Raw genomic sequence first — 26,288 nt, forward strand, 5'->3', positions numbered from 1 at the left:
TGATGAGAAGACACGGACACATGGTGGGGGAACAACACATACTGCGGCCAGTCGGGTGGGGTTGGGGGAGGGAGAGTGTCAGGTAGAAGAGCTAATAAATACTTTCTTAATACCTAGGTGATGGGTTGATCTGTGCAGCAAATCACTATGGCACACATTTACCTATGTAATCAAACTGTACATCCCGCACATGTACCCTGGAACTTAAAATAAAAATTCATGGAAAAAAATCATGATGCTCAGAAGAACAATTAGGAGAATTTACATCTATATATGACATTTGTATTTCCATATATTAATACTTTTTTTTTTTTTTTTGAGATGGAGTCTCGCTCTGTCACCCAGGCTGGAGTGCAGTGGCACGATCTTGGCTCACTGCAACCTCCACCTCCCAGGTTCAAGCAATTCTCCTGCCTCAGCCTGCCCAGTAGCTGGGATCACAGGTACACACCACCATGCCCAGTTAATTTTTGTATCTCTAGTAGAGACGGGGCTTTACCATGTTGGCCAAGATGGTCTCAATCTCTTGACTTTGTGATCCGCCTGCCTCAGCCTCCCAAAGTGCTGGGATCACAGGCATGAGCCACTGCGCCTGGCCACTGATACTTTTATAATGCCATCATACTCATAGGCTTCATTCTTTTAAAATCACTTTACAAATACAATTTTCTCAAAGGTAGATGCAAAATCTTATTTGCCAATTTTAAGAAAAATTGCTCTCTACTACAGAAAATGATTTATGAACAATTATTTGATATGTTTTTTTGAAAGATAAGATAGGCTGGGTGCAGTGGCTCATGCCTGTAATCCCAACACTTTGGGAGGCCAAGGTGTGTGGAATGCTTGAGCCCAGGAATTTGAAACTGACCTGGGTAATATAGTGAGATCCTGTCTCTACTAAAAATAAAAAGAATTAGCTGGGCATGGTAGTTCATGCCTGTGGTCCCAGCTACTTGGGAGGCTGAGGCAGGAGGATTGCTTGAGTCTGGGAGGTTAAGGCTGCAGTGCGCTGTGATTGTGTCACTGCACTGTAGCCTGAGTGACAGAGCAAGACCCTGTCTCAAAAACAAACAAATAAATGCTAAGATAATTTAAATCTCATAAAGAATTGACCAATAATTTATTTTATTTTCATCTCTTTATGAGTAAAAAACAGTAATGCTTTATTTCCTACTCAATTCCTTCTTTGATGATCATGTGTTTTAGAAACTATTCAAATGTATCTGCTAAATTTTAAGAATTGCATATAAGTAATTGTCTATAGTACAATTTTGCTTAATATGTTTTGTATACTGTTGTAACAGCTCTTGGACAGGTGAAATGTATAACTTTTATGTAGTTGCTAATGCTTGAGGTGTTTCTCAAATATTCATATAAAGTTTACCCGATTTTTTTCTTCAACTGCCATTCATTATAGAAAGTCCCCTAGTGGTTCAATTTTAAGTTTCCACTAGGAACTCATTAATTTTTTATTCTTAGTTATTCTTACTACTCAATCTTTTATTTTAAAAAATTATCATCTATGATTTTATAGGAATGTTTACAGTTAATTTCTGGAGATAGTATAATTTATCTTTTATAAGTTGTTTCAATTTGGGATGACCTTGTCCATTTCCTCTTCCCAACTTCACCTTCTTGTGTTGTCATGAATATGTCTATCAAGCCCTTTGCCTATTTTCCTATGTGCCCTTGAGATTCTTTCCTAAGCTTTTAAGGGATCAACTCGTTATAAATCTCAGTCTGTTTGCTTTTGCATATGCAGTTTTCATCTTTCCCCAGATAGCAAGGTCACTCCATTTTGATTTTCTTCCTGTATCACAGCAGCAAGAGGAGAAGGATGGGAAAAGGGTTAAAACATTTATGTAGCTTGTGTTCCTAAAAATAGCTATCATCTGAAATGGAAAAACTCTTCACATGAGCTCATTCCCCAGCTTTTAACTGCCTGATAGTGTGAGTCAGGTGCAGACACTGAAGCGCTATTCTGAAAGACCCTCACTTAGTATATAAATGTGAGAGGCTACAGTGGCTTGTCAGATCATAAAGTATGAAAGCTCATGATCTTCCCTGTCACCTAACCCAGCACCATTTTTCCTTGACCATCTTGGTGTGTCAGAAAGGCACCTTCAGAGTCATGGTGACAAGGACAGGGGGAGCTGGCTGAGATGGAGGGCTCTAGGTAGAAGAGGTAGAGGGGTCAGAAAGGTACGTGAGTTAAGAGGTTGGCCACAGACTCTTCCTAGTTCTTTGCCCTTGTTCCGCCCCAGGGCTCCTCACTTTCTTTTAGAACTTAAAAATTTGACTAATATTTTACACAAATGAAAAAATGTGTAATATATATGTGTATATGGTTAATGATGCAAAATAAGAAAATGAACATTTATAAACCCACAACCCAAATTAACAACTAGAATATTATTAATGATATACCAGATTTCCAGCCAAGATGGAGTAGCAGAGACTGGATTTATCCTCTCACCTGAAACAAAATTAAACTAAACAAAATTAAACTAAACAAAAGAACAAAATACATGAAACAATGTTTTTTTGAAACTGTGGACATCAGGCAACAAAAGACAGTCACCCCTGAGAGATAGGGAAGAAAAAAGATGAGCCCTGCAATTGCCTCACCTACTGCATTGAGAGGGTCTCCAGGCTGTGGTACAGGGGAACTACGGCAGGTCCCAGTGGAGTCCCAGAATTGAGGAGACAGAGCTGAGTCTGGAGAGACCAAGGTGGCTAGAGCTCATGGATCCAAGAAATGGAAATGAAAAAGCTGCACACAGAGAGAATTCCAGAGATCTGCTGAGGGTCCCCACCAAGTATTCAGCAGAGTAGTAATCAGTGTGCTGATCTAGAAGGAAGGGGCCGAAGCACAAGATATAATTTAAAGAGTTTACTTGAGCCAAAGTGAGCACAGCTGCCCAGGACACACTTCCAAGTTAACTCAGGGAGTGCTCAATCAGCTTTTGTTACAAGCAGGTTTTTAAAGGCAAAGGTAAGAAGAAGTGGATGGATACAAAGTTCTTTGATAGAAATTTTCATTGGCTTACAGAGATGACATTGATTAGTTATTGGTTATACACTGTTGAACTATAGGATATGAGTCGTGGTGTCCAGCATATGGTATTTTACGGCTGCTTGGCATCAGTTAGTCTGGAGCCCGTATAGCAAGTGGCTTTACAAGATAATCACTCAAGGGGGAGTGATGTGACTGCAGTTTCATTCCAATGCCTCTCCGAGCCTGATAATTTAAAGGGGCTCACATTCCTCAGATAAAAAGTTTCTTCTTCTTTTTTGTTTAATTTCACAGGTGCATGTGTGTGAAAAAACTACCCCAGGAAAGAACCACTTGAAAGCATTAGCTAGAACAGTACCCAACACTCACACAGGGCTGGAAATAGTGCCAGTTCCCAAAAAAGGAGAGCACAATTCACAAGGCATGTGATAGAGAACCCAGAAGGGTCTTACCTCAATTAAGACATGGAAAATAGAAAAACACTAAAATCCAACTTCTAAAGATGAAAACCAGTATGCTGGATGGGATTGAGAGCACATTAGACCACAGAAAAAGATTAATGAATGCAAAGACAGAGCAATAGAAACAATCCAAAATGAAACAGAGGGTTAAAAAAAAAAAAATGAAAAGAGCATCAGTGAGGTGTGGGACAACTTCAAGTGGCCTAATATATGTGTAATTTTGAAAGGAGGGGGCCAGCTGGGCTTCCTGAGTCAAATAGGGGCTCAGAAAGCTGTAAAACTCACTCATTTTCTGCATCAGAACTTACGTCGGTCCTGAATGAATAATATTAAAGATATATCCTTAAAATATTCCTAACACCAGGATTTGTTCGTGTGTTTTCTTCCCAAAAAAGCTATAAACAGCAAAAATTTTGCTGTAAGCTTCCCTGTGTCCTCTCTCCCTCTCTCCCTTCCCCCTCCCCTAAAACTAAAAGGAATATTAAATGCCTGTTTTTCTATGACCAGCGAACTTTATCTATGCTCCCAATTCCAATTCCTTGTAAACATACTTTATAAAGTCCTGTAAGATTGTTTCCTTTGCCATGCTGCTGCAAGGTCATAAAATAAATAAAACCTAAGTTACAATTCTGGTTTTCCTCAAAATCTAAGACATGTCACAAAATAATTTACTGCCTTTGTTTCTCGCTCTGGTAACATCTTCCCTCTACACGTATTTCCCGCCTTAAAGAGTTTCAAAAGCAACTGCATCATCGACCTCTGACTACCCGCTCGAAACCCCTACCACGCTGAAAAGCTTTGTACTTGTCACTCTGCTCAATAAAGCCTACAGCTTTTTTTCTCTTGGTCCGTGTTTCCATCGCCACGGGCAGCCGCCACACCAATTCTTTGGTCTGGCTAAGGCAAAAATCTTTAGCGTTACAATTGGAGTCCTTGAATAAAGAGGAAGGTGGATATGTCAGAGGCGTTTGAACCAGAGCAACTCCATCTTGAATAGGGGCTGGGTGAAATAAGGCTGAGACCTACTGGGCTGCATTCCCAGGAAGTTAAGGCATTCTTAGTCACAGGATGAGATAGGAGGTCAGCACAAGGAACAGGTCACAAAGACCTTGCTGATAAAAGGATATGGTAAAGAAGCTGGCCAAAACCCACTAAGACCAAGATGGTGATGAAAGTGACCTTTGATCGTCCTCACTGCTCATTATATGCTAATTATAATCCATTAGCATGTTAAAAGACACTCCCACCAGCACCATGACAGTTTACAAGTGCCATGGCAACGTCAGGAAATTATACTATATGGTCTAAAAAGAGGAGGAACTGTCAGTTCCTGGAATTGCCCCCCCTTTCCTGGAAAGGAATAATAATCCACCCCTTGTTTAGCATATAATCAAGAAACAACCACAAAAATAGCCAACCAGTAACCGTTGGGGCTGGTCTGCCTATGGAGTAGTCATTCTTTATTTCTTTACTTTCTTAAATAAACTTGCTTTCACTTTACTGTATGGACTCACTCCAACTTCTTCCTTGCATGAGATCCAAGAACCCTCTCTTGGAGTCTGGATTGGGACCCCTTCCTGGTAACAGATAGAAAAAATATTTGAACAAAGAATGACCAAAAATTTTTCAAACTTGATGAAAACTTGTAGGAGACAGGAATGTGCCACCCTAAAATATGACTTTTTGGCATAAGGATTATTTTGAGCTGATTATTTTGAGAAACAGTAGACACAGGAGAATTCTAAAAACACAGTAGAAGTTACCCGTCTGTAAGGGAAATTTACATTTTTAAAAGAAATCTCCATTTCTAAGGCTATCTCCCTCTCTGGGCTGGGAAAAGAAGGAGGACTAAATCACAAAAGGTTCTTATCAATGGAGAAGGCACCAATTTAAATCTGCATGATAAACCTTACTCTTGTTTGATTTTCCTGAACACTTTCCCATAGCTTGCTTTCCCAACACCCTTCTTTCTTTCTTTTAGTTGAAGATGCTACATAAGCCAAAATTCTAGGCCACCTCTTTGAGAGTTACTCATTTTTCCCTGATTATCTGTTTTTCTCTTGTTAATCTGTCTTGTTATAAAAGTCCCAGCTGAGAACTCAGAAGGGTAGAAGAAAAATTATTTTTTCTCCCCTACACTATAAATTTATAAATCCAAGATTCTCAATGAACCCCAAGCACAAAAACAAATAAAAACACCCCCCAAACAACAAAAACCATGAAGAAAACAGCATAAGGATGTAATAATCAAATTACTGAAAGTTAATGAAGAGAAAATCTCAAAAGTGATCGGAGATAAAAAGACATGCTACACACAGAGGCACAAAGAAAACATCAGATTTCTTGTTGGAAATAATGCAAGTGAGAAGACAATGTAGCAACAACATCTTTAAAAGGTACTGAAAGAAAAATAAGGTGTTATAGATGTGTAAATTTTTAATTTTATAAGATGATGCCAAGTTAATTTCTACATGGCTATACTACTTTGCCCTGTCATTAATAGGATATAAGGATTTCCATGTCACTAAATCCCTTGTCAACACTTAGTATTTGTCAACAAAAAAGTCAAACTCTGTGAAATATTTGAAGAGATTTATCCTGAGCCAAATATGAGTAACCAATGGCCTGTGACACAGCCCTCAGGAGATCCTGAGAACATGTACTCAAGGTGGTCAGGATGCAGCTTGGTTTTATGCATTTTACAGAGACATAAGACATCAATCAATACATGTAAAATGTACATTGGTTCAGTTTGGAAAGGCAGGACAACTGGAAGCAGCAGGCAGGGGTGGGGTGGCTTCCAAGTCATAGGCAGATTCAAAGATTTTCTGATCGGCAATTCATTATTATCAATAGAAAGGAATATCTGGCTTGTGATAAGGGGTTGTGGAAACCAAGGTTTTGTCATTCAGATGAAGCCTCCAGGTATCCAGGCAGCAGACTTCAGAGAGAATAGATTGTAAATTTTTTTTTTTTTTTATCAGACTTAGAGTCTGTTCTATCAGTAATTCCAAAAGGGAGGAGGGTATGATGAGGCATGTTCAGCTCCCCCTTCCCATCATGGCCTGAACTAGTTTTTCAGGTTAACTTTGGAATGCCCTTGGCCAAGAGGAGGGGTCCATTAAGATGCTTGCGGGGTCTTACAATTTTATTTTTGGTTTATATAATGTAAGAAGACTTCTTAGTCCCCATTTCCATTTTTGTAGTTATAAAATAGTACTCTATGGTAGTCTTAATTTAGATTTCCCTGATTACTAATGAGGTTGAGTCCTTTTTCGTATGTTAATTTACCATTTATGCAGTTTCTTCCATGAAATATCTGTTTGTGGCTTTTATTTTGTTCATAGTGTGCATTTTTGTCTATTTCTTATTGGTTTATAAAGGTTTAAAAATTTAGTCTGATACAAACCCTCATGGCTTACTTCTGTTGAAATTATTATTTTCTGATTGGCAACTCATCTCCTGACTTTCTTTATGTTGTCTTTTCATGTACAAAAGTTCTTAATTTTGATGAGGTTTGTCAGTATTTTATTTTACGATTAGTATTTTTGTCTTGCTTATGAAATCTTTGCTGATTCCAAAGTATTTTCTTCTGAAAGTATTAAAGTTTTGCCTTTTACAATTAAGTCTTAAATCCATGTCTGTAGGTGATGTGAAGCAGGTATCTAATTTCTTTTTTTTCCCTTATGTATAAGCAGTTGTGTCAGTACCATTTAAAAGACCTAATCATCCTGTTTTTGATATGAACTGACAATTCTATCACAAAGTTTCATATATATGTGTTTTTAGAGCTTAGGCTATTTGACCAGCAATTTGCTTATCTTTGTGTCAATACCACATTGTCTTAATATTAAAGCTTTATAATACATCCTTATATATGGTAATGCACATCTCCTTAATCATCTCAGGATTTTCATAGTTATTCTTGGATTTTTGCTCATTAATGTACACATTGAATCAAGTTGTCAGCTTTCTTAGTATTTGTTGGGATTTAGATGATTTACACTGAATATGTAAACAAATTTGAAGAAAATTTGTACTTAATGACATTGAGTCTTCTAAACCATAAACTTAATGTATCTATTAAATTATGTGGTCTTTCTTAATAACTTCCCACAAATTGCACAGTTTTCTTCATAAATGCCCTGCACAAATCTTACGGGATTTCTTTCTAGGTGTGTGCATGTGTGTGTGTGTGTGTGTGTGTGTGTATCTTTGTTAATTCAAATGGTAATTTCTAAAAGTTTATTTTTGATATAATGGAAACACAGCTGATTTAGGGAGCACTGATTTTTATATCCAGATACCTTACTAATGTAAGTCCTGGGAGATAGCTATTTGCATGAAAATCTTACACTTTGGGGGATCAGGAGGAGCATGTGCAGTGGTTCTATTCCTTGAAAAAAATTTTTTTTGAGACAAGGTCTTGCTTTGTCTCTCAGGCTGGAGTGCAGTGGCATGATCATGGCTCGCTGCAGGCTTGACCTCCCGTGCTGAAGCGATCGTCCCACCTCCTGAGTGGCTGGGACTACAGGCATGCACTACCAGGCTTGGGTAATTTTTATATTTTTTGTAGAGTCAAGGTCTTCTTATGTTGCCCAGGCTGGCATTGAATTCTTGGGCTCAAGTGCTCCTCCCACCTTGGCCTCCCAAAGTGCTGGGATTACAAGTATGAGCAGCTGCGCCTGGCCTGAAAGGTTTTACACAATGATTTTGTTTCTTAGGGTTTTATCCAGTCTGTAAGGGTAATAGTGATCCTTACTCATAGTCTTGTTCTTTGTCACCACAACTTAGTTTCTCTTCCTCCAGTCACCTCTAGGCTGATTCTTAAGAAGTGAAAACAAGACTTATTGGAAAGACAGAGTAACAGAGAGAGAGAGAGAGCAAATGAGTGTGTGTGTGTTTTCCATCTATCTAAACAAGCCTGGAACACTCCAACATTTCAACATTTTACTTAGGTGAGAACATCTTACTGTTGTCTCAATTTTGTACATGAGATAAAGCTACAAGAGGTTAAGTTACTTCATCAGCGTCAAAAAATTAGTAAATGGTACAGTGAGACACAAACTAGCTCCATGTCTAGTTCTGTGCAGTAGTGATATAAGAATTATAAGGTTTAACAGAAACAGAATTGTTGCTAATTGTCCCTGAGTATGCTTCCCTCTACACTGTAACTCAGCAGTCTTCTCTCAGGCAATTAGCAGCTTTATCATGTGGAAGAGGAAGAGGCTAAAATTCAGTCAAAATCAGGTCCTCTTTGGGGAAAATTAGTCTTTTGCAGTAGGGGTGTAGAAAGAGAGTCAAGAAATAAAGCATTGTTGGCTGGCACGGTGGCTTACGCCTGTAATCCCAGCACTTTGGGGGGCCAAGGCGGGTGGATCACGAGGTCAGAAGTTCAAGACCAGCCAATATGGTGAAATCCTGTCTCTACTAAAAAAATACAAAAATTAGCCGGGCGTGGTGTTGTGTGCCTGTAGTCCCAGCTACTTGGGAGGCTGAGGCAGGAGAATTGCTTGAACCCGGGAGGCAGAGGTTGCAGTGAGCTGAGATTGTGCCACTACACTTCAGCCTGGGTGACTCTGTCTCACACACGCACAAAAAAACATAAGCATTGCTGAGCCTGGTGGCTCATGCCTATAATCCCAGCTACTTGGGAGGCTGAGGCAGGAGGATCACTTGTGCCCAGGAGTTTGAGGCTGCAGTGAGCCATGATTGCACCACTGCATTCCAGCCTGGGTGACAGAGTGAGACTCTGTCTCTAGATAAATAAATAAATAAAAATAAAGCATTATATCCTCATAGTGGCTTAGCATTTGGTAGGAGTAGCAGATGTTGTACATCTTCTGACTTTTCAGAGGGTGAGCACCGGCTTCTTGTAGTCAAAAGGGACAAAGGGGAGACCATTCTCCTTACAACTATAATTTACCATACTAAGGTAGAACTCAATAAAGACCCTGTTTAAGATACCGTTAGCATTCAAGACTGGATCCTCTGGCCTCCCTTCTTCTCACCTGACTCTATGAAGATGTTGTAATATAGGGTTAATGCGTAGTTTGTGTCAAGGTTTTCTTTTGAACATTTTCCTAGAAAAAAGGGGGATAGCAATGCTTGTGCCCACTGCTGAGTCACAGAGGCTTGAATCAAATCCCTTCAGCAGCAGCCTAAGTAAACGATGACAAATGCTAAGCCAGGAAGGACTGAGGTGGTTTCTAAGTTACGACTAGATTCTTTTTTTTTTTTTTCCGTACACATTAATATAAATTTTATTTTACTAGATTCTTTCCCATTCTACTACTCACTTCTAGATCCAAGTCCTGGCTCTTTTCACTTTAGAGACATCCTGTTTCCTACATGGCAGTCTTCAGTGCTGTCTCTGCAGTTTCAGGAACTATGACCTTTGATGCTGCTGGGGCTCAGAAAACAATACCCCAAAATATGGCACTTTGACATGCTGAACTAAAGAAGCAGCCTCAAGGTATCTCTCTCTGACCTCTCCTCACCCTTACCTACACCTCACCCCCATCCTCTTACTTTCCTGAAGCACTAGCAGGGACTCTCTATGGAATTTCCTCAGCTGACTAAGAAAGATTCTTTCCAAAAGAATTGCTGGGCACGGTGGCTAATGCCTGTAATCCTAGCACTTTGGGAGGCTGAGGCAGGAGGATCACTTGAGGCCAGGAGTTCAAGACCAGCCTGGCCAACATGACGAAACCTCATCTCTATTAGAAATACAAAAAATTAGCTGAGTGTGGTGGCATGCACCTGTAGTCCCAGCTACTCAGGAGGCTGAGGCAGGAGAATTGCTTAAACACGGGAGGCAGAGGTTGCAGTGAGCTGAGATTGTGCCACTGCACTCCAGCCTGGGTGACAGAGCAAGACTCCATCTCAAAAAATAAAATAAAATAAAATAAAATAAAATAAAATAAAATAAAATAAAATAACATAAAATAATAAAATAAAATAAAATAAAATAAAATAAAATAGAAATGCAATTGTCTTAAAACTCCCTCCCTAGGAATCTCATGAAATAACCAGGAAAGATTAACTACAAGAGAAGAAACTAGGAGTCCTCACCTTGCCCTGACAGACTTTTCACGTATTCCTCCAAGGGTAGCTCAGAGAGAGTACCTGAGAGGCTTTATCTGCATAATAAAACAACCTTTGTTCACAGTAAAGTTCTGTCCTTCACCTTCTGGCCACTGACCCCAGAGCTCAGAGGAACTTTGTCCCAGATCACTGTTCTTTGGGTTCATTCATTCCGCCTGAAAACCATTTACTGCTACACCCTTCATCTCCCCTTTCTCTATGAGGAAGGGTGTATAACCATTTGGACCTTACTGGGTTGTTGGGTAACCATCCTCCTTTAATTCCCCTGAGCTATACATGTTAAATACATTTTGTATGGCTTTTTCTCCTATTAATTTGTCTATAGTCCATTTTCAGCAAACTTTCAGAGGATAGAAGGGGAAGCTTTTTCTTGGTCCCTACAATGTCAAATTAAACAGATGAGACTAGAAGTCTGGGAGTGCAAGGACTTCTTGGGATCATATCATTGTTTTCCCTGCTTTGGTTAGGAATACTGTCTTACTAGTGCAAATCGATGGCAGTTGGTTCAGTTCAGAAAACTCACATGTGGAAAGGCAATTTCTTGTGTGTCACATTTGTGGGAACTTCACTTCCCCAAACCAGTGAGTTTAAGGGTGATTTCTCTTTCATTCACTTATAGAAGTCATACTCTATAAAACATCTCCTTTCTCATTTTAGTGATTTCCAAGCTGTCTCTTCAGTCAAATGGACTTATTTCAGTTAAATTACAAATAATTGCTGCTAGGATGAATCCTGACTGAGAGTAATCAGTAATTCTCTTCCTGTCCATCCTCCATCAGATTTAGATAAAAATTCAATGATGTTTTTAAATCCCTGTGGGTTGGTTAGGAGAGGTGGGAGAAGATGACAGAGAGATGATGGAAAGGGAATTTAGGTAATGTTGCTGTATTTACTCATGTGCTTCCTTATTCCCTTAGTCAACTCAGTTTCATAAATTTCTTCAGGATCTTTTTCAAGAAGATCTTTCGATTTTTTTTCAGCCTACTCTAATTACTCCTTGTCTATGTTACTGTTCCTATTTGTACAGAGCTCAGACTACCCTATCATGTGTTCCTGCTTTTTCATTTCTTTTTTTTTTGAGATGGAGTCTCACTCTGTCACCCAGACTGGAGGGCAGTGGTGTGATCTCAGTTCACAGCAACCTGCACCTCCCAGGTTCAGGGGAACCTCCACCTCAGCCTCCCAAGTAGCTGGGATTACAGGCCTGTGCCACCACGCTTGGCTAATTTTTATATTTTTAATAGAGATGGGGTTTCACCACATTGGCCAGGCTAGTCTCAAACTCCTGATCTCAAGTGATCCATCTGCCTTGGCCTCCCAAAGTTCTGGATTACAGGTATGAGCCCTCGTACCTGCCCCATGTGTTCTTTTTTATAGTCTATTTGTTATATATGTGATATATTTACTTCCCCAGTTGTGGTGTAAGCATCCTCTAAAAATGCTTACACCACAATTGGGGAAGTAAATATATCACGTTCCTATTCTATTTGTATATTGCTTTACAAAGACATTCAGATAACATATGCTTGATAATGAATACATAAATACATGTATATTATTTACATTTAGCATCTTCTCTTCCCTCAGTCTTTGTGTGTCCTGAAGACAGCTTATATGCAAAATTAGAAGTATGGAAGTTATCAGAGTCTCTCCTGGCAGTTTCTGTATCTGTGTGTCTTGTACACAAACATTTGCTTAATGACTTTATGTTTGAAAATCTTACAACTAAGTGAAAATATGTGAAGTGAATAAAAAGTTTTTGTTATTCTAAACAGAAAAATTAACCCAAGATACCCAAAAGATAGAAAACATATAGATTAAACAAACTAAATTTATGTAAATAATAGGTAAAAATAAAATAAATACAGTTTTCACATATGAATTTTTATTGTATTCATCAAAGGAGGAAGAGGAGACTTGGTTATAGGTGATGGTCAATAGGGGAGGACTGGGAGGGGATTATTCTTTCAAAGTCAGTGAAGATTCAGTGCCAGACTAGCATTCAATATCAAATTTAATGTGATTAATAATTTCCTTTACCTTAAGGCTTTGACCAAATAAAAGCTAAACACAGAAAGGCTTTATAGAATATTGAAATGGTGAACATGTACAGCAGATTGAAGAGTCATAGAAGATGCAACCCTCTCATTCACTTTGCTTGGCATGTGTATGAAAAACAGTATTTTGGGTTCATCTAAATATGTCATTGATTTGGTTTGGCTGTGTCCTCACCCAAATCTCATCTTCAACTGTAGCTCCCATAATCCCCACATGTCATGGGAGGGACCCAGTTGGAGGTAGGTGAATCATGGGGCCAGTTACCTTCATGCTGTTCTCATGATAGTGAATGATTCTCACGAGATCTGATGGTTTTATAAGGGGCTTTTCCCCCACTTCGCTCTGTACTTCTTGCTGCTGCCATGTGAAGAAGGACACGTTTGCTTCCCATTCCACCGCGATTGTAAGTTTCCTGGGGTATCCCTGGCCATGCAGAACTGTGAGTCAATTAAACCTCTTTCCTTTATAAATTACCCGGTCTCAGGTATGTCTTTATTAGCAGTGTGAGAATGGACTAATACAGTAAATTGGTACTGGGTAGTGGGGCACTGCTGTAAAGATACTTGAAAATGTACAAGCAACTTTGGAACTGGGTAATAGGCAGAGGTTGAAACAGTTTGGAGGGCTCAGAAGAAGACAGGAAGATGTGGGAACGTTTGGAACTTCCTAGAGACTTGTTGAATGGCTTTGACCAAAATGCTGACAGTGATATGGACAATAAAGTCCAGGCTGAGGTGGTCTCAGATGGAAATGGTAACTAGTTGGGAACTAGAGGAAAGGTCTCTTGTTATGCTTTAGCAAAGAGACTGGCAGCATTTTACCCCCTGCTCTAGAGATCTGTGGAATTCTGAACTTAAGAGAGATGATTTAGAGTATCTGGTAGACGAAATTTCTAAGCAGCAAAGCATTCAAGAGGTGACAGAGCATAAAAATTTTGAAAATTTGCAGCCTATGTGGTAGAAAAGAAAAACCTGTTTTCTAGGGAGAAATTCAAGCTGGCTGCAGAAATTTGCATAAGTAATGAGGAACCAAATGTTAATCGCCAAGACAGTGGGGAAAAGGTCTTCAGGGCATGTCAGAGACCTCCCTGCTGTGTACAGCCTAGGAACTTGGTGCACTGTGTCCCAGCCACTCCAACCATGGCTACAAGGGGCCAAGGTACACCTTGAGTCATGACTTCAGCGGGTGCAAGCCCCAAGCCTTGGCAGCTTTCACATGGTGTTGGTCCTGCAGGTGTGCAGAGGACAAGAACTGAGGTTTGGGAACCTAGATTTCAGGGGATGTGTGGAAATGCCTGGATGTCCAGGCAGAGGTGTGCTGCAAGGGCAGAGCCCTCATGGAGAACCTCTGCTAGGGCAGTGCAGAAGGGATATGTGGGGTTGGAGCCCCGACACAGAGTCCCCACTGGGACACTTCCTAGTAAAGCTGTGAGAAGAGGGCCACCATCCTCTAGACCCCAGGATAGTAAAACCACTGACAGCTTGCACCATGCACCTGGAAAAGACTCAGACACTCAATGCCAGCTGTGAAAACTGCCAGGAAGAGGGCTGTACCCTGCAAAGTCACAGGGTCAGAGCTGCCCAACATCATGGGAGCCCACCTCTTGCATCAGTGTGATCTGGATTTGAGACATGGAGTCAAAGGATATTATTTTGGAGCTTAAGGATTTAATTGCTGCCCTATTGAATTTTGGACTTGCCTGGGGCCTGTAGCTCCTTTGTTTTGGCCAATTTCTCCCATTTGCAGTGGCTGTATTTATCCAATGCCTGTACTCTCATTGTATCAAGGAAGTAACTAACTTGCTTTTGATTTTACAGGCTCATAGACAGAAGGGACTTGCCTTTGGATGAGATTTTGGACTTGGACTTTTGAGCTAATTACGGGATGAGTTAAAATTTTGGGGGACTGTTGGGAAGGTATGATTGTATTTTAAAATGTGAGGACATGAGATTTGGGAGGGGCCAGGGCAGAATGATATGGTTTTGCTGTGTCCCCACCCAAATCACATTTTGAATTGTAGTTCCCATAATCCCCACATAATGAGAGGGACCCAGTGGGAGGTAATTGAATTGTGGGGGTGGTTTCCCCCATGCTGTCCTCATGATAGTGAGTTCTCACGAGATCTGATGGTTTTATAAGGGACCTTTCCCAGCTTTTGCTCTGCATTTCTCCTTGCTGCTGCCATGTGAAGAGGGATGTGTTTGCATCTCCTTCTGTCATGATTGTAAGTTTCCTGAGGGCTCCCCAGCCGTGCTGAACTGTGAGTTAATCAAGTCTCTTTTCTTTTTAAATTACCTAGTCTCAGGTATATCTTTATTAGCAGTGTGAGAACAGACTAATACAGTCATGCAATTCAAAGTTGTTTCACACAATATTCTCTGACTACAAATGGTCATGTCAGGTAAATTGGTGAATAGTACTGTGTGTCATTCAGGGTCTAAAAGGAAAATGGGCTGGGCATGGTGGCTCACACCTGTAATCTCAACACTTTGAGATGTCAAAATGGGAGGATCACTTGAATCTAGTAGTTTAAGATTAGCCTGGGAAAAAGAGTGAGACACTGTGTCTAAAAAAAATAAAAATTAGCTGGGCATGGTGGCACACTCAATTGAGCCCAGGAGTTTAAGGCTTCAGTGAGCTATGATTGCACCACAGCACTTGAGTCTGGGTAACAGAGCAAGACCCTGTCTCAAAAAAAAAAAAAAAAAAAAAAAAGAAAATGAACAGTATACCAGAGGGAATTTAACACAAGGAATTAAACAGGTATTGGAAGTCTAAGAAGGCAAAAGGGGAACTGATGTAACACAGAGATAGTAAGTGTAGAAAGCGAAGCAGTGATCAACCCTAAGGTTGTAGAAACAAAGGTAAAATGGTTGGGTTGTTAGAACTTGGTAACTTGGATGAAGGGCCACACATAACTGGGAGGATGGCTTCTGAGAAGGAGGTTGCTGGTGGCCTTGGAACTCAGAGGAAGTACCTAGTGTAGCAAGGACTCAGACCTCTGAAGAAGAGGTGTCCACTGGCTGATGCTCACGCCTTTGAGAGGGGGCCATGAGGCTGGCTCCGGGATTGTAAGAAAAGAAAAGAAATGAAACTGGAAACAATGACCACTCTCAGAGTAAAAAATTATGGCTGGGATGATGCTAATTGAAACAAGAAACAAAATAGGAAGCAGCCAGACCTATATCCCTCCTCCAGCCTTTCAGTCTCTTTTTAACACCCCTTACTGACAGAAACTAATAAAGCCAGCAAGCAAAAAAAAGATGTGGTTTGCAGAGTCCTCACCTTAGCATCAAAAAGCAGATTACAGAGGGTGGGCCCCTCTTTGGCCACTTCCCTACATGCTCATTCATACACATCCTTCTATATAGTGTCTGCTTGAAACCATGATGTCAAAATATAATTTCTTATAGCATGTTTATTTATTTTGGGGTGACAAATCATTATAATAAAAAAGGAGTTGTCCAAAAAGTGACATAGCTTTATAATAGCCATTATGGCAAAAAGTCATTAATTGAACAGTCATTACATGAGGGGATCAGGAACTAAAAATCAACGCTCATTATGGTCATAATGTAAAGAAACATCACAGGAAATCATATATATCCACCATTCATGAATAGAGGAAGTCTGAGACCTAAGAACAGGAACTGGTCCAAAGGGGTAACCTGGAGCTGTATCTTTTTAAAGACAAAACACTCTCCTCCAGGCTTAACAGAGCTTGAAGTGTGAGAACCAGGAAAAGAGGAGTCAATCTCTGGGAACTTAGCTAATATCTACTTTCATGGACACCCCTACAGTCTAACTTTCATTCATTCATTTAACTATTATATGTTGAGTACATAAAATGTTCTAGGCACTAGAGTGGTGAATGAGACTTAATCCATGCTCTGATGGAACTGATTCTTTTTCTTTTTCCTCGCCCAGGTTGGAGTGCAGTGGTGTGATCTTGGCTTATTGCAACCTCTGCCTCCCTGGTTCAAGCGATTATTGTGTCTCAGTCTCCTGCGTAGCTGGGATCACAGGTGTGCATCACCATGCCCGGCTAATTTTTTTATTTGTACTAGAGATGGGGTTTCACCATGTTGGCCAGGCTGGTCTCAAACTCCTGGCCTCAAGTGATTCATTCACCTGGGCTTTCCAAAGTGCTGGGATTATAGGCGTGAGCTACTGTGCCCAGCCAGAATTTACTCTTTAGTGGGTGATTACAACAATTAACAGGTAAAAAGTAAATATATAAAGCTTAAATAAAGATATCAAGAAGTAGTAGGTACTACAAAAGAAAATAAACAGAAAAATGAACGGAGAATAGAAATTTAAACTAACCAGTAATAAGGGAGATGCAAGTCAAGACAATTAAATGTCTTTTTCACTTCCCAGATTGGTAAAAGTATAAATTATTGATAATAGCACCTTGTAAAGGATGAAATAAAATGGATATTTTCATACACTGTCAGTAGGAGTAAATTGGCAAAGCGTTTCAGGGGGATATTATTTAGTAGTATAGAAACAAATTTGAATTTTGCACATTAGGTTAATATATTAAGTTGAATCATATGAAATTGCCAATATTTGACAAATTTTGGCCTAAAAAATGAACTTGAAAATAGATCAAATGAAATTATCCACACTGAAACACTAAAAGGAAAAAGAGTAAAATGTTTTCAAAATTTCAAGAACATACTGGTCAAAAGGGAACTGAACCAAACCACAGCTTATTTTTCTTTTTGGTAGCTCCAAAATGAAAGAGGCTGTCTGTTATCCACTGGTTAGATAAAGTAAGCATTTCCCTTCTACATAGGTGATGAAGGGATGGGTCAGATAATTTCAGTTGCTCCTTTTATCTGGTTTTTCTATCTCCTGAGAGAGCATCCTTTCTTTTCTGATTCTCAATCCATGTACATAACTCATCTGAGGGATCTTTATAAGCTTGTAAGTCATAGACTTGACTGTTTCCTTTCAAAGTCCAAGTATTTTATTATGTGTGATGTCTCTGGAGTCTATTTGCCACCTAAAAATTTAGAATATGGTCCCAAGCCATCATTTCTGGATATCATTTGAAGCAGGAAATGTGACAACCATTCAAATAGGAAACAATGACAATGACCATTCCCAGAGTCAACATTAGATAATGCATGGACCTGTTGCATGGGATTTATGATGGTCAGGGGTGACAGAAGTCAGGTTTCTTTGGTTCCCTCAGTCTAAGATGTCCTTCCAGTTGGAAGGGATCCCCAAATCATTCTACGGTATGGTCACAACCACAAAGGCACCTCTAGGATAAAAAGTGGTGGATAATTTCTCTACACTTCCTCGAAGTTCTGAGTAAGTCTCATCCTGTCCTTTTGAGTTTGAGTCACTTTGGCAGCACAGTCACTTTCCTGTGCTGACTTAGATCCTTTTATTTAAATCCCTGTTCCTGTCACTTGAAGGTGCTTGATGGAAACTGAAGCCCTTTGTTTATTAATTCCATGTGACCTGTTCTTTAGTGGGTAGTTAAAAATTTCAAGGACACTGACAAATACCAAAATACCAAAGAGTGTGCTGTCAGTTGTAGAGGAAACTAGGCTATGCCATCTGATTCAGGTAGTTAAAGTTGGCATTGATAGTTCTACGGTAACATTCTTGATTTCCATTTGTGAAAATTTTAGCCCAATTTCCGGCCAATATACACAAATGTATATCTCTATTAGACTATTAAGAAAAATAATAAATGTTTAATTTTATATGATGTGGCTTGATTCTCTTTTACAAAGTAAAATCTGAGCATGTGTGAGATTACCAGCTGGGGGTTGTTAGATTTTGAGACCGGAGTTTTTGATCTTGTGGCCTAGAACCGATTGGTCACTGGATGACTTAAGAGGGAAAAGAAAAATTCTGCACTGCTAATAAAATCTGTATTTGTGGTGACCTGACAGTTTCACAGTGGGGGGACTGATTTGTGCTCCAGCTCATGGCCTCATCAACTTAGTTTCAAGTCAGAGCCATAGCAGTAAAATATGACTTTATTTTTTTAAGCATTTAGTATATTTTAAAAGTTGATGATACATTTCTGGTAACACTGACTAAGCTATTTAGGTAATATATAGAAAACAAATATTTTTAAAAGCATCAGGATGATGATTAACACTGAAGAATTACGAGGCCTGAAGTAAAGGAAAAACTGGAACCCAGAGCCGTAAGCAAGCAGAGAAACCATTTTTTGGCTAAGGACATTTCCTGACCTGCATATTAGGGTTTGACAGCCTTCTGTGACTAATGGGACAGAAATAGAAGACCAGAGTCTGCCCAAGTTGGGGAGTTTATCAGGAGAATAATCCTACAATAAGGTAGGACCTTAAATTTCTATAATCTTGGGATAAAAATGAACTATAAAAGAAACATCCCTTATGTTACACAGTTTAAGTTCAGAGCATCTTTCACACCTTTTACTTGATTAAAGGTGGTTCTGGGCTGGAAGTACCCCCAGGTGCTGGGCAAGAAAGCTTTCATTGTAGATCTCAGATTATTCCAAAAATATTTTTCCAGATACAAGATATGGCACATACTCAAAAATAATAATGAACCCAAAGAAACTAAACCAGGTGTGAAAACCAGCAGACATGTCAGGCAGTTGAAATCAAGCCCCCAAATATTAGATATATTAGAAAGACTGCAAAACAATGATGTCTACATTATTCATGAAACAAAAATTTGGAAGAATTTTGCCCACTTGGATGTTTTCTTAGCTTCAACTTAACATTCAGGCTCACAAGAATCTCAGAGGCCATACTTGGCACCAGATTAATCCGAGAGACGTAGGACAAGAATTATAGCTTGCTATCAGGGCAGCATCAGGCATGCTATTTCTATAGCAGCAGTCCCTGCAGCAGCAGTCCACATAGTACCTAGGAGATAGTCTCTTGACTCTCCATCCCTCATTGTCTACTTGGGGACAGCTGAGGTGCATGTGGCACCATCCTGGAGCCATTATCTCTTGTTAAGAACATAATAGAGTAGTTTCCAATGCCCATGCCAGGTGTATGCAAGTTATAGGAGTCACTGCATTCAGAGAAGCTCAAAGTCTGGCTTCTTCCAGATACTTAGTTTCCCCAGTCCAAGTGTAGTCCATCAGTTAGGAGTCTTTTTTATGATATGAAATGTTTGCTTAGTAACATAGTTGACATTTTGTCATTAGAAGGCTCTAGGTGGACAGAGCTAGAAAGTTAATTAAGGTCAAATGATCATGCAGAAGGAGAAAAGGGTTTTGTTAACAATTTACACACCAATTGGAAACAACAAAAAAATGACAGAATAGATTTAGAGAGAGGCAAATAGAAATTCGGAAAAAAAAACAAAACAAAATTAAGAGCTCAATGGAAGAGTTTAACAGGAGAGCGGTCACAGCTGAAAAGAGAACTAGTAAAGTGGGAGATGAGGAAGAAGAAAAAAATTCAGAATATATAACAAGGAGAAAAAATAATATTTAATACACAAACACAAAAATATAACAAATAGGGTGAGAAAGTCTATTTTATTTTTAGTTAGAGGCTCAAAAGTAGAAGAGAGAGAAAATAGAGGCAATAACTGAAGAGATAATACTTGAGAGTTTTCCAGACAAAATGAAACTCAAAAGTCAACAGATTCTAGAAGGCCTACCAATCAAAGAAGATAAATAAAGGGAACTCCATACCTAAAGACAGAACAGTAAAACTGCAGACAATAAAAAAAAAAAAAAGACAAAAATAGTAAAGACAAAAAACAGGAAAAAAAGGAACATTACATTCAAATAAGCAGCAGCGAGACAATTGGCTGCCTTCTGAAAAGAAACAATCAAATGCAAATATCTTCAATATGCTGAAAGAAAATAACTGCCTCCAGAATTACATACTTAGTAAAAATAATCTCCAATAATTAAAGCAAAATAAAGACACTTTCAGAGAAAAATAGCTGAAACAGTTTTTCACAAGCAGACCAACACAAAAGGAAATTCTAAATGATGTTTCTCAGGCAGAAGGACCATGATTACATATGGAAATTCAGAGACATAGCAGAAATAAAGAGCAAGATAGCAGCACATATGTTGATAAATCTAAATTAACATTAACTACATAAAATATATGTCTAGTCTTCTGGGGTTTAAAACTATTAATACTTAGACCTAATAAATGATAACAGCATATATATAGAATGAGACTAAATGGAATAAAAGTATTCCAACATCCATATATTGTCCAGGAAGAGGATAACGGTATCAATTACTACTATGTTTAATAAATTAAGGATTAGCTGGGCACGGTGGCTCACGCCTGTAATCCCAACACTTTGAGAGGCCAAGGTGGGCGGATCATGAGGTCAAGAGATGGAGACCATCCTGGCCAACACAGTGAAGCCCTGTCTCTACTAAAAAAAATACAAAAATTAGCTGCACCTGTAGTCCCAGCTACTCGGGAGGCTGAGGCAGGAGAATCACTTGAACCCGAGAGGCAGAGGTTGCTGTGAGCCAAGATCGCGGCACAGTACTCCAGCCTGGAGAAAGAGTGAGACTCTGTCTCAAAAAAAAAAAAAAAAAAAAAAAAAAAAAAATTAAGGATTAAGATTGTAATTTTTAAAGTAACCACAAAAGAATAGAAGCAACTTAAATACAATTAAAGGAAATACAATTAAAGGAAATACAATAAGAAAGAAAGTGAAGCAAAGCATATAAAAAAGTAAAAAAAAAAATGTTATAATAGTTAAAAATAACCAATCCAAAACAGACAAAAAAGACATAGAAACAGAACAAGCAGAACAAACAGAAAAAAATAAAGATGGTAGATTTAAAATTAATATATATCAACAATTACATTAAATGTAAGTGGACCAAATTATCCAGTAAAACAAACCCCCGAAATACTGCTACACTGGATTTTTAAATTAACTATATGATATATTTAGGAGTTGTATCTAAACCAGAAAGTGAGAGAAAGGTTGGAAATGAAAGGCGAGAAAAGGAGCTTGACTGAAAACATTAACAAAAAGGTGGCTATATTAATAGACTCTAAAGCAAAAAACATGACATCAGAATATACCTCTTAGAGAATATAACCATTCCTTTCTAAATACTTTTTATGCTGACTGGTTATCATAGGTGACAATATATGTTAATTTGTCTGCACCATTTTGTTAAGACAAAAAGCTTTGGTATTTTCTTCTTCACTCTCCAACTATAAAGCTATAATAAACTAATAAATCTTTAAATATTCCTTATCTTTAAAATTTTTGTATAAGTGATTATTGTCATGTTATTTAGTGCAGTGGTTTACTTTCATCCTTTCTTCCTAATCTCCAAGTATTGCCAGGTACTTGAGCTTTTCCAATGTACACGTATCAAAGCCAGCACGCCTCTGCCAGAACCCACTGCCTCTGAGAGCTGATCCATGGTAATTCTTTTCCCAACATCCTCTTGGTCTCTAGGACTCTAATGACCAAAGGAAAAGAGATTGCTGTTGCTTGGCTACTATGTTGGTAGATATGATTTAAGGCTACAGGTATGTCCAGATTTACACTGTGGAAAGGTCACTCAGGATACAGTGTGGCAAATGGGTTGGAATAGACAAGACTGGCTGTAGAGAGGCCAGTTTTTGATCTACTTATGTTCATGGAGGTGATGGATGGACCAGCGTAGTAACAAAGTGGGAATGAGTCTGTATAGAGTCTCCAATAAATTTAAATACTATAATTCTTTGGAAATGAATTGTCATGTTGGGAGATTGGGAATGTTTAAAGAAGATATCAAGATCTGATTTGAGGAACAGGATGCATAGCAGTGAGGATAGGTGTCTAGGCAGGGGTAGAAGCAGGTTTTAGTGATCTGTTGAAACACCCACGACAACACACTACTCTTTGGGAGATGCTGGCTTGAGGCTGATCATTGAGGTAGAGGGTAGTACGTGATGCTGACAGGGAACTCACTGGTGTGTTGAGTTTTAGCATCTGTGACTCTGAGATGCATATGAGGCCTCTTGTAAATTTTGGGGTTGAGAGTAGAAAGTACAGGTTTGTATTTTAGAAAGAGATTTGGGAATAAATGTAGCTCTGGTTGACACAGACAATATGTGAAGGTTTGTTGGCCAGAACTAGTATGTGTCTTGGGTGTTGGGCAGGGAACAGATAGAGCCAAAGCTCTGCAAGGTCAATGTGAAGGGTGATTTCCTTGTTGGGTTCAAGTTTATGACTCAGCCTGGACCTAGCTTGGCTTCTCAACTAGAGAAGAAGAATGATTCCATGTCATACACAACTCCTGTCTTTGAAAAAGTCATAATGACTCCCAGACCCAACATGTGGGGCAAACTTTCCAGATTTTTCTCTTCAGTTTAATCTTTCCAGGGAAAATTGGGGAAAGAAATCTCTCTATTTGAACTTCATCAAAAGACCAATATGTTAATATTTCAGCCATTAATATGTCTTTAAACCATGTTACTCCTTAAACAGCTATTACATGAAAGTGTATTAACTGAGGAAACTGGGTTCTCCCAAACAATGAAACACTGACTGCAAGCATTATTCATCTTTTTATATCATATATTCCTTCAAATATTTTAGACATTTTAGAAAGCAAATAATAGTATTATAATGATTACAAGACTGATCATTACTCTTTTACAAAAAACAGCCACAAATAACTAACTCCATTAGCATTACCTTCTGTCCTTTCATTTCCTCTTTCTTCATCTTCTTTTTTTGCCTATGATATTCTGGTATAGCATATTTCCTCTTTCTTCTAATTCTAATTCTGATTCTGCTTCTTATTTCTTCCCTAGATTAAAACTTTACTTACCTATGCTGCCAGTTAGTGCTTCCTTCCCAGAGCCACTAAAGCAACAGTTTGAGGTTGAGGTCCTAAATTGAAGATTTAGGATCAGAAACAAGGAACCTGGATGAATTTCTGATGTTTTTCTATAGGAGTCTGTTACGCAGTTGGAAGGAGCCTTTTTTGGAATTAAAGTTTGATCAAATAAGCTATTTTAATATTTATAGTTTTGTCTAGTAAAAGTATTCTATAAAAACCTTGGTTTTGGATGTCTACTGTTAGCTTTTAGTCAATACTGCAAAAAACTTCTTTTGGAACAATTTCTGTCTTTTTCAGTATTGTATTTCAATTGTTTCTCCAGGACCACACATAAGAGCCGGATTGGTGGTCCAGTGGTAGAATTCTCACCGCCTGCATAGGAGACCCTGGTTTAATTCCTGGCCAATGCAACAAGTTTTGTGCTTCACTTCTCTATATTCTTTATACTTCTGACCTGCACAGGCTATCCCATGTTTAAGGGCCTTGGTTGTGGAGGCTTTTGACTTATGACAATGGTAACCCAAGTGATGGCCAATGCCTGAAGCATAAGATATTCAGGAAATGATCTAATGATCTAGGGACCTTGCAGTTAGAGTCAAGAGCCATTCCTGTAATCCCAGCACTTTGGCAGGTCAAGGCAGGTGGATCACCTGAGGTCAGGAGTTTGAGACCAGCCTGGCCAACATGGTGAAACCCAGTCTCTACTAAAAATACAAAAATTTGCCAGGCATGGTGGCACACACCTGGAGCTACTTAGCATGGTCTATCTTTGAAAGTGGCAAGTGTTTCTGGTAGTTTGACGCAGTTTTGAATATTGGTACGTAAAACTTCTGTTACTTTCATCTATTCTCCAGGTAGATCCCTAGAATCCCAAAGAACCATCACGTCCCTGATTCGCATGCTAGACCTTGGGCTGACCGCTGGGTCATGCCTCACTATGGAGCAAGGAACAAGAAGTGAAGTTCCCTGAAGGAGAGAAGCTGTGGGGAGGAGCAGTCACCTTGGTGGTGTCAGGTGTCGGCAGTCCAAGAAAAGGGGAGGCATGTGGGGAGGAATCCGTGTGGAGATGAGGGGAGCAGTGGAGACGTTGCTTTGGGCAGAGGTGGCGAGTGGACCTTCAGGCCTGTACCCTGGACACCATGAACAGAATTAGTTAACATTGTCACCCACCATGGCCTCCATGTGTTCTGTGAGCCCATTTGCTTTCCCAAAGGGATTCCTAGCAATGTGTGTCAACAGGTGTTGGCCTGATTTTTTTTTTATTTTTATTTTTTGAGACTGGGCAGTGCAGCAGTGGCTTGGTCTTGACTCACTGCAACTTCCGCCTCTTGGGTTCAAGTCCTTACCTGGCAATACTGTGTTGAAGCCATTGAAACTGTCCCTATAAACTTTATAAAATTAATCAGGGAAGAAGGGAAGGGGAGAAACAAAAATAAACAAGCTTGCAGCAATTTTGCATTACTCTTGAGAGCAGTCTGCTCTTGGACCTGCTTCCTCACAGTTGTTTGGTGCTCTTTGTGCTAGAATCAGGCAGGCCCTAGATTATAGTTCTCCTGAACTGTTCTATAGATAACAACCTGAACATTATGAAATGTTAAGTTTCCCGTTAGAGATATTCTTTCAGATCCTGTGTACCAGTGAAACTACTGATGTCAGCTGGTCTGAAGGACGCCACTGAGGAACTGACTCAGTATGCAGTTTCCAAATCCTAATGATTTCATCCCCCTTCCCCTGCCCAATCAACAACCTTAATTTTCCAACCCCTCACCCTCCACAATCCCCTTAAAAACCCTAACGCAGAAGTTTTTGAGGAGATGGATTTGAGGGTCTACTCATATCTCTCCCGTTGGCTGCCCTGTGATCATTAAATTCTTTGTTGCAAACTGCTGTCTTAGTGTATTGGTCTATTACTGCACAGTGGGCATATGAACCTACTGCTCTTATAACACCAGAGTTGTTTTCTACTTTGTTTTAACTATTCTGGGAATCTCTGTATTTGTTGAATAAAATTGTAATGCGATATATAATGTTTTGTTTTTTTGTTGTTGTTTTGTTTTGTTTTTTAGCATTTTTTTCTCTAAAGGAGAATCAGGCTTTCAGGTGGACAATCTAGGAGACTTGATTTACAAAAATGAAAATGACAGATTACTTATGTGATGAGGCACATTGAAAGAGCCCATAAAGTGGCAGCAAAAATTAAACCAGGATGATCAACTTCAAGACAATATCCTAGTAAAATTATTAGATTTTAAAGATAAAACATACTCCGGTCTCCAGGCATCACTGTGGAACAAGTTACAAAAGCAACTGAATTAGATGGGCACTAACATACAAGGCAAGGTAACAGTGAAGCAGCATTTTCAAAAAACTTATATATAGAAAGTGCAGTGTGGCTGGGCCACCCCAGCCCCCAGCAGTGGGGTAGGATGGCACTAAAGTGGATCCAGAAGGAATTAACCAACTTGCAGATGAATCCTCCTGCCCAGTGCTCCACGGGGCCTCTGGGTGATAATTAATGACAGTCCTTGCCAAGGAGGTGTTTTCTTCCTGACCATCCACTTTCCTACGGATTGCCTGTTCAAGCCCCCAAAGGTTGCTTTCACAACCAAAATTTATCACCCCAATATCAATAGCAATGGCAGCATCTGCTTCGACATCCTATGGTCTCAGTGGTCTCCAGCACTGACTGTCAAAAGTTCTCTTGTCCATCTGCTCACTGCCCTGCATCCCCAACCTCAATGATCCTCTGGTGCTAGAGATACCCCACACCTACAAGGCCGACAGAGAGAACTACAACAGACTAGCAAGACAGTGGACAGAAAAATATGCTATGTAA

At 39.4% G+C, this 26,288-nt stretch overlaps 1 protein-coding gene and 1 pseudogene across 1 annotated transcript in view; both read left to right on the forward strand.

The window, feature by feature from the left end:
• The window catches only part of H2BC18 (H2B clustered histone 18), a 57,296-nt gene extending 31,822 nt beyond the window's left edge, over positions 1-25,474 (forward strand). The window contains exon 2 of the mRNA XM_031009565.3: positions 24,307-25,474. Coding sequence (XP_030865425.1) covers positions 24,307-24,310 — 4 coding nt within the window. The 3' untranslated portion in view covers positions 24,311-25,474. The remainder of the gene's footprint in view (positions 1-24,306) is intronic.
• Positions 25,475-25,878: 404 nt separating this feature from the next.
• LOC109029502 (ubiquitin-conjugating enzyme E2 D4-like) lies at positions 25,879-26,288 on the forward strand (annotated as a pseudogene).

Source organism: Gorilla gorilla, chromosome 1 (assembly GCF_029281585.2).
Source record: "Gorilla gorilla gorilla isolate KB3781 chromosome 1, NHGRI_mGorGor1-v2.1_pri, whole genome shotgun sequence".
NCBI classification, from domain to species: domain Eukaryota; kingdom Metazoa; phylum Chordata; class Mammalia; order Primates; family Hominidae; genus Gorilla; species Gorilla gorilla.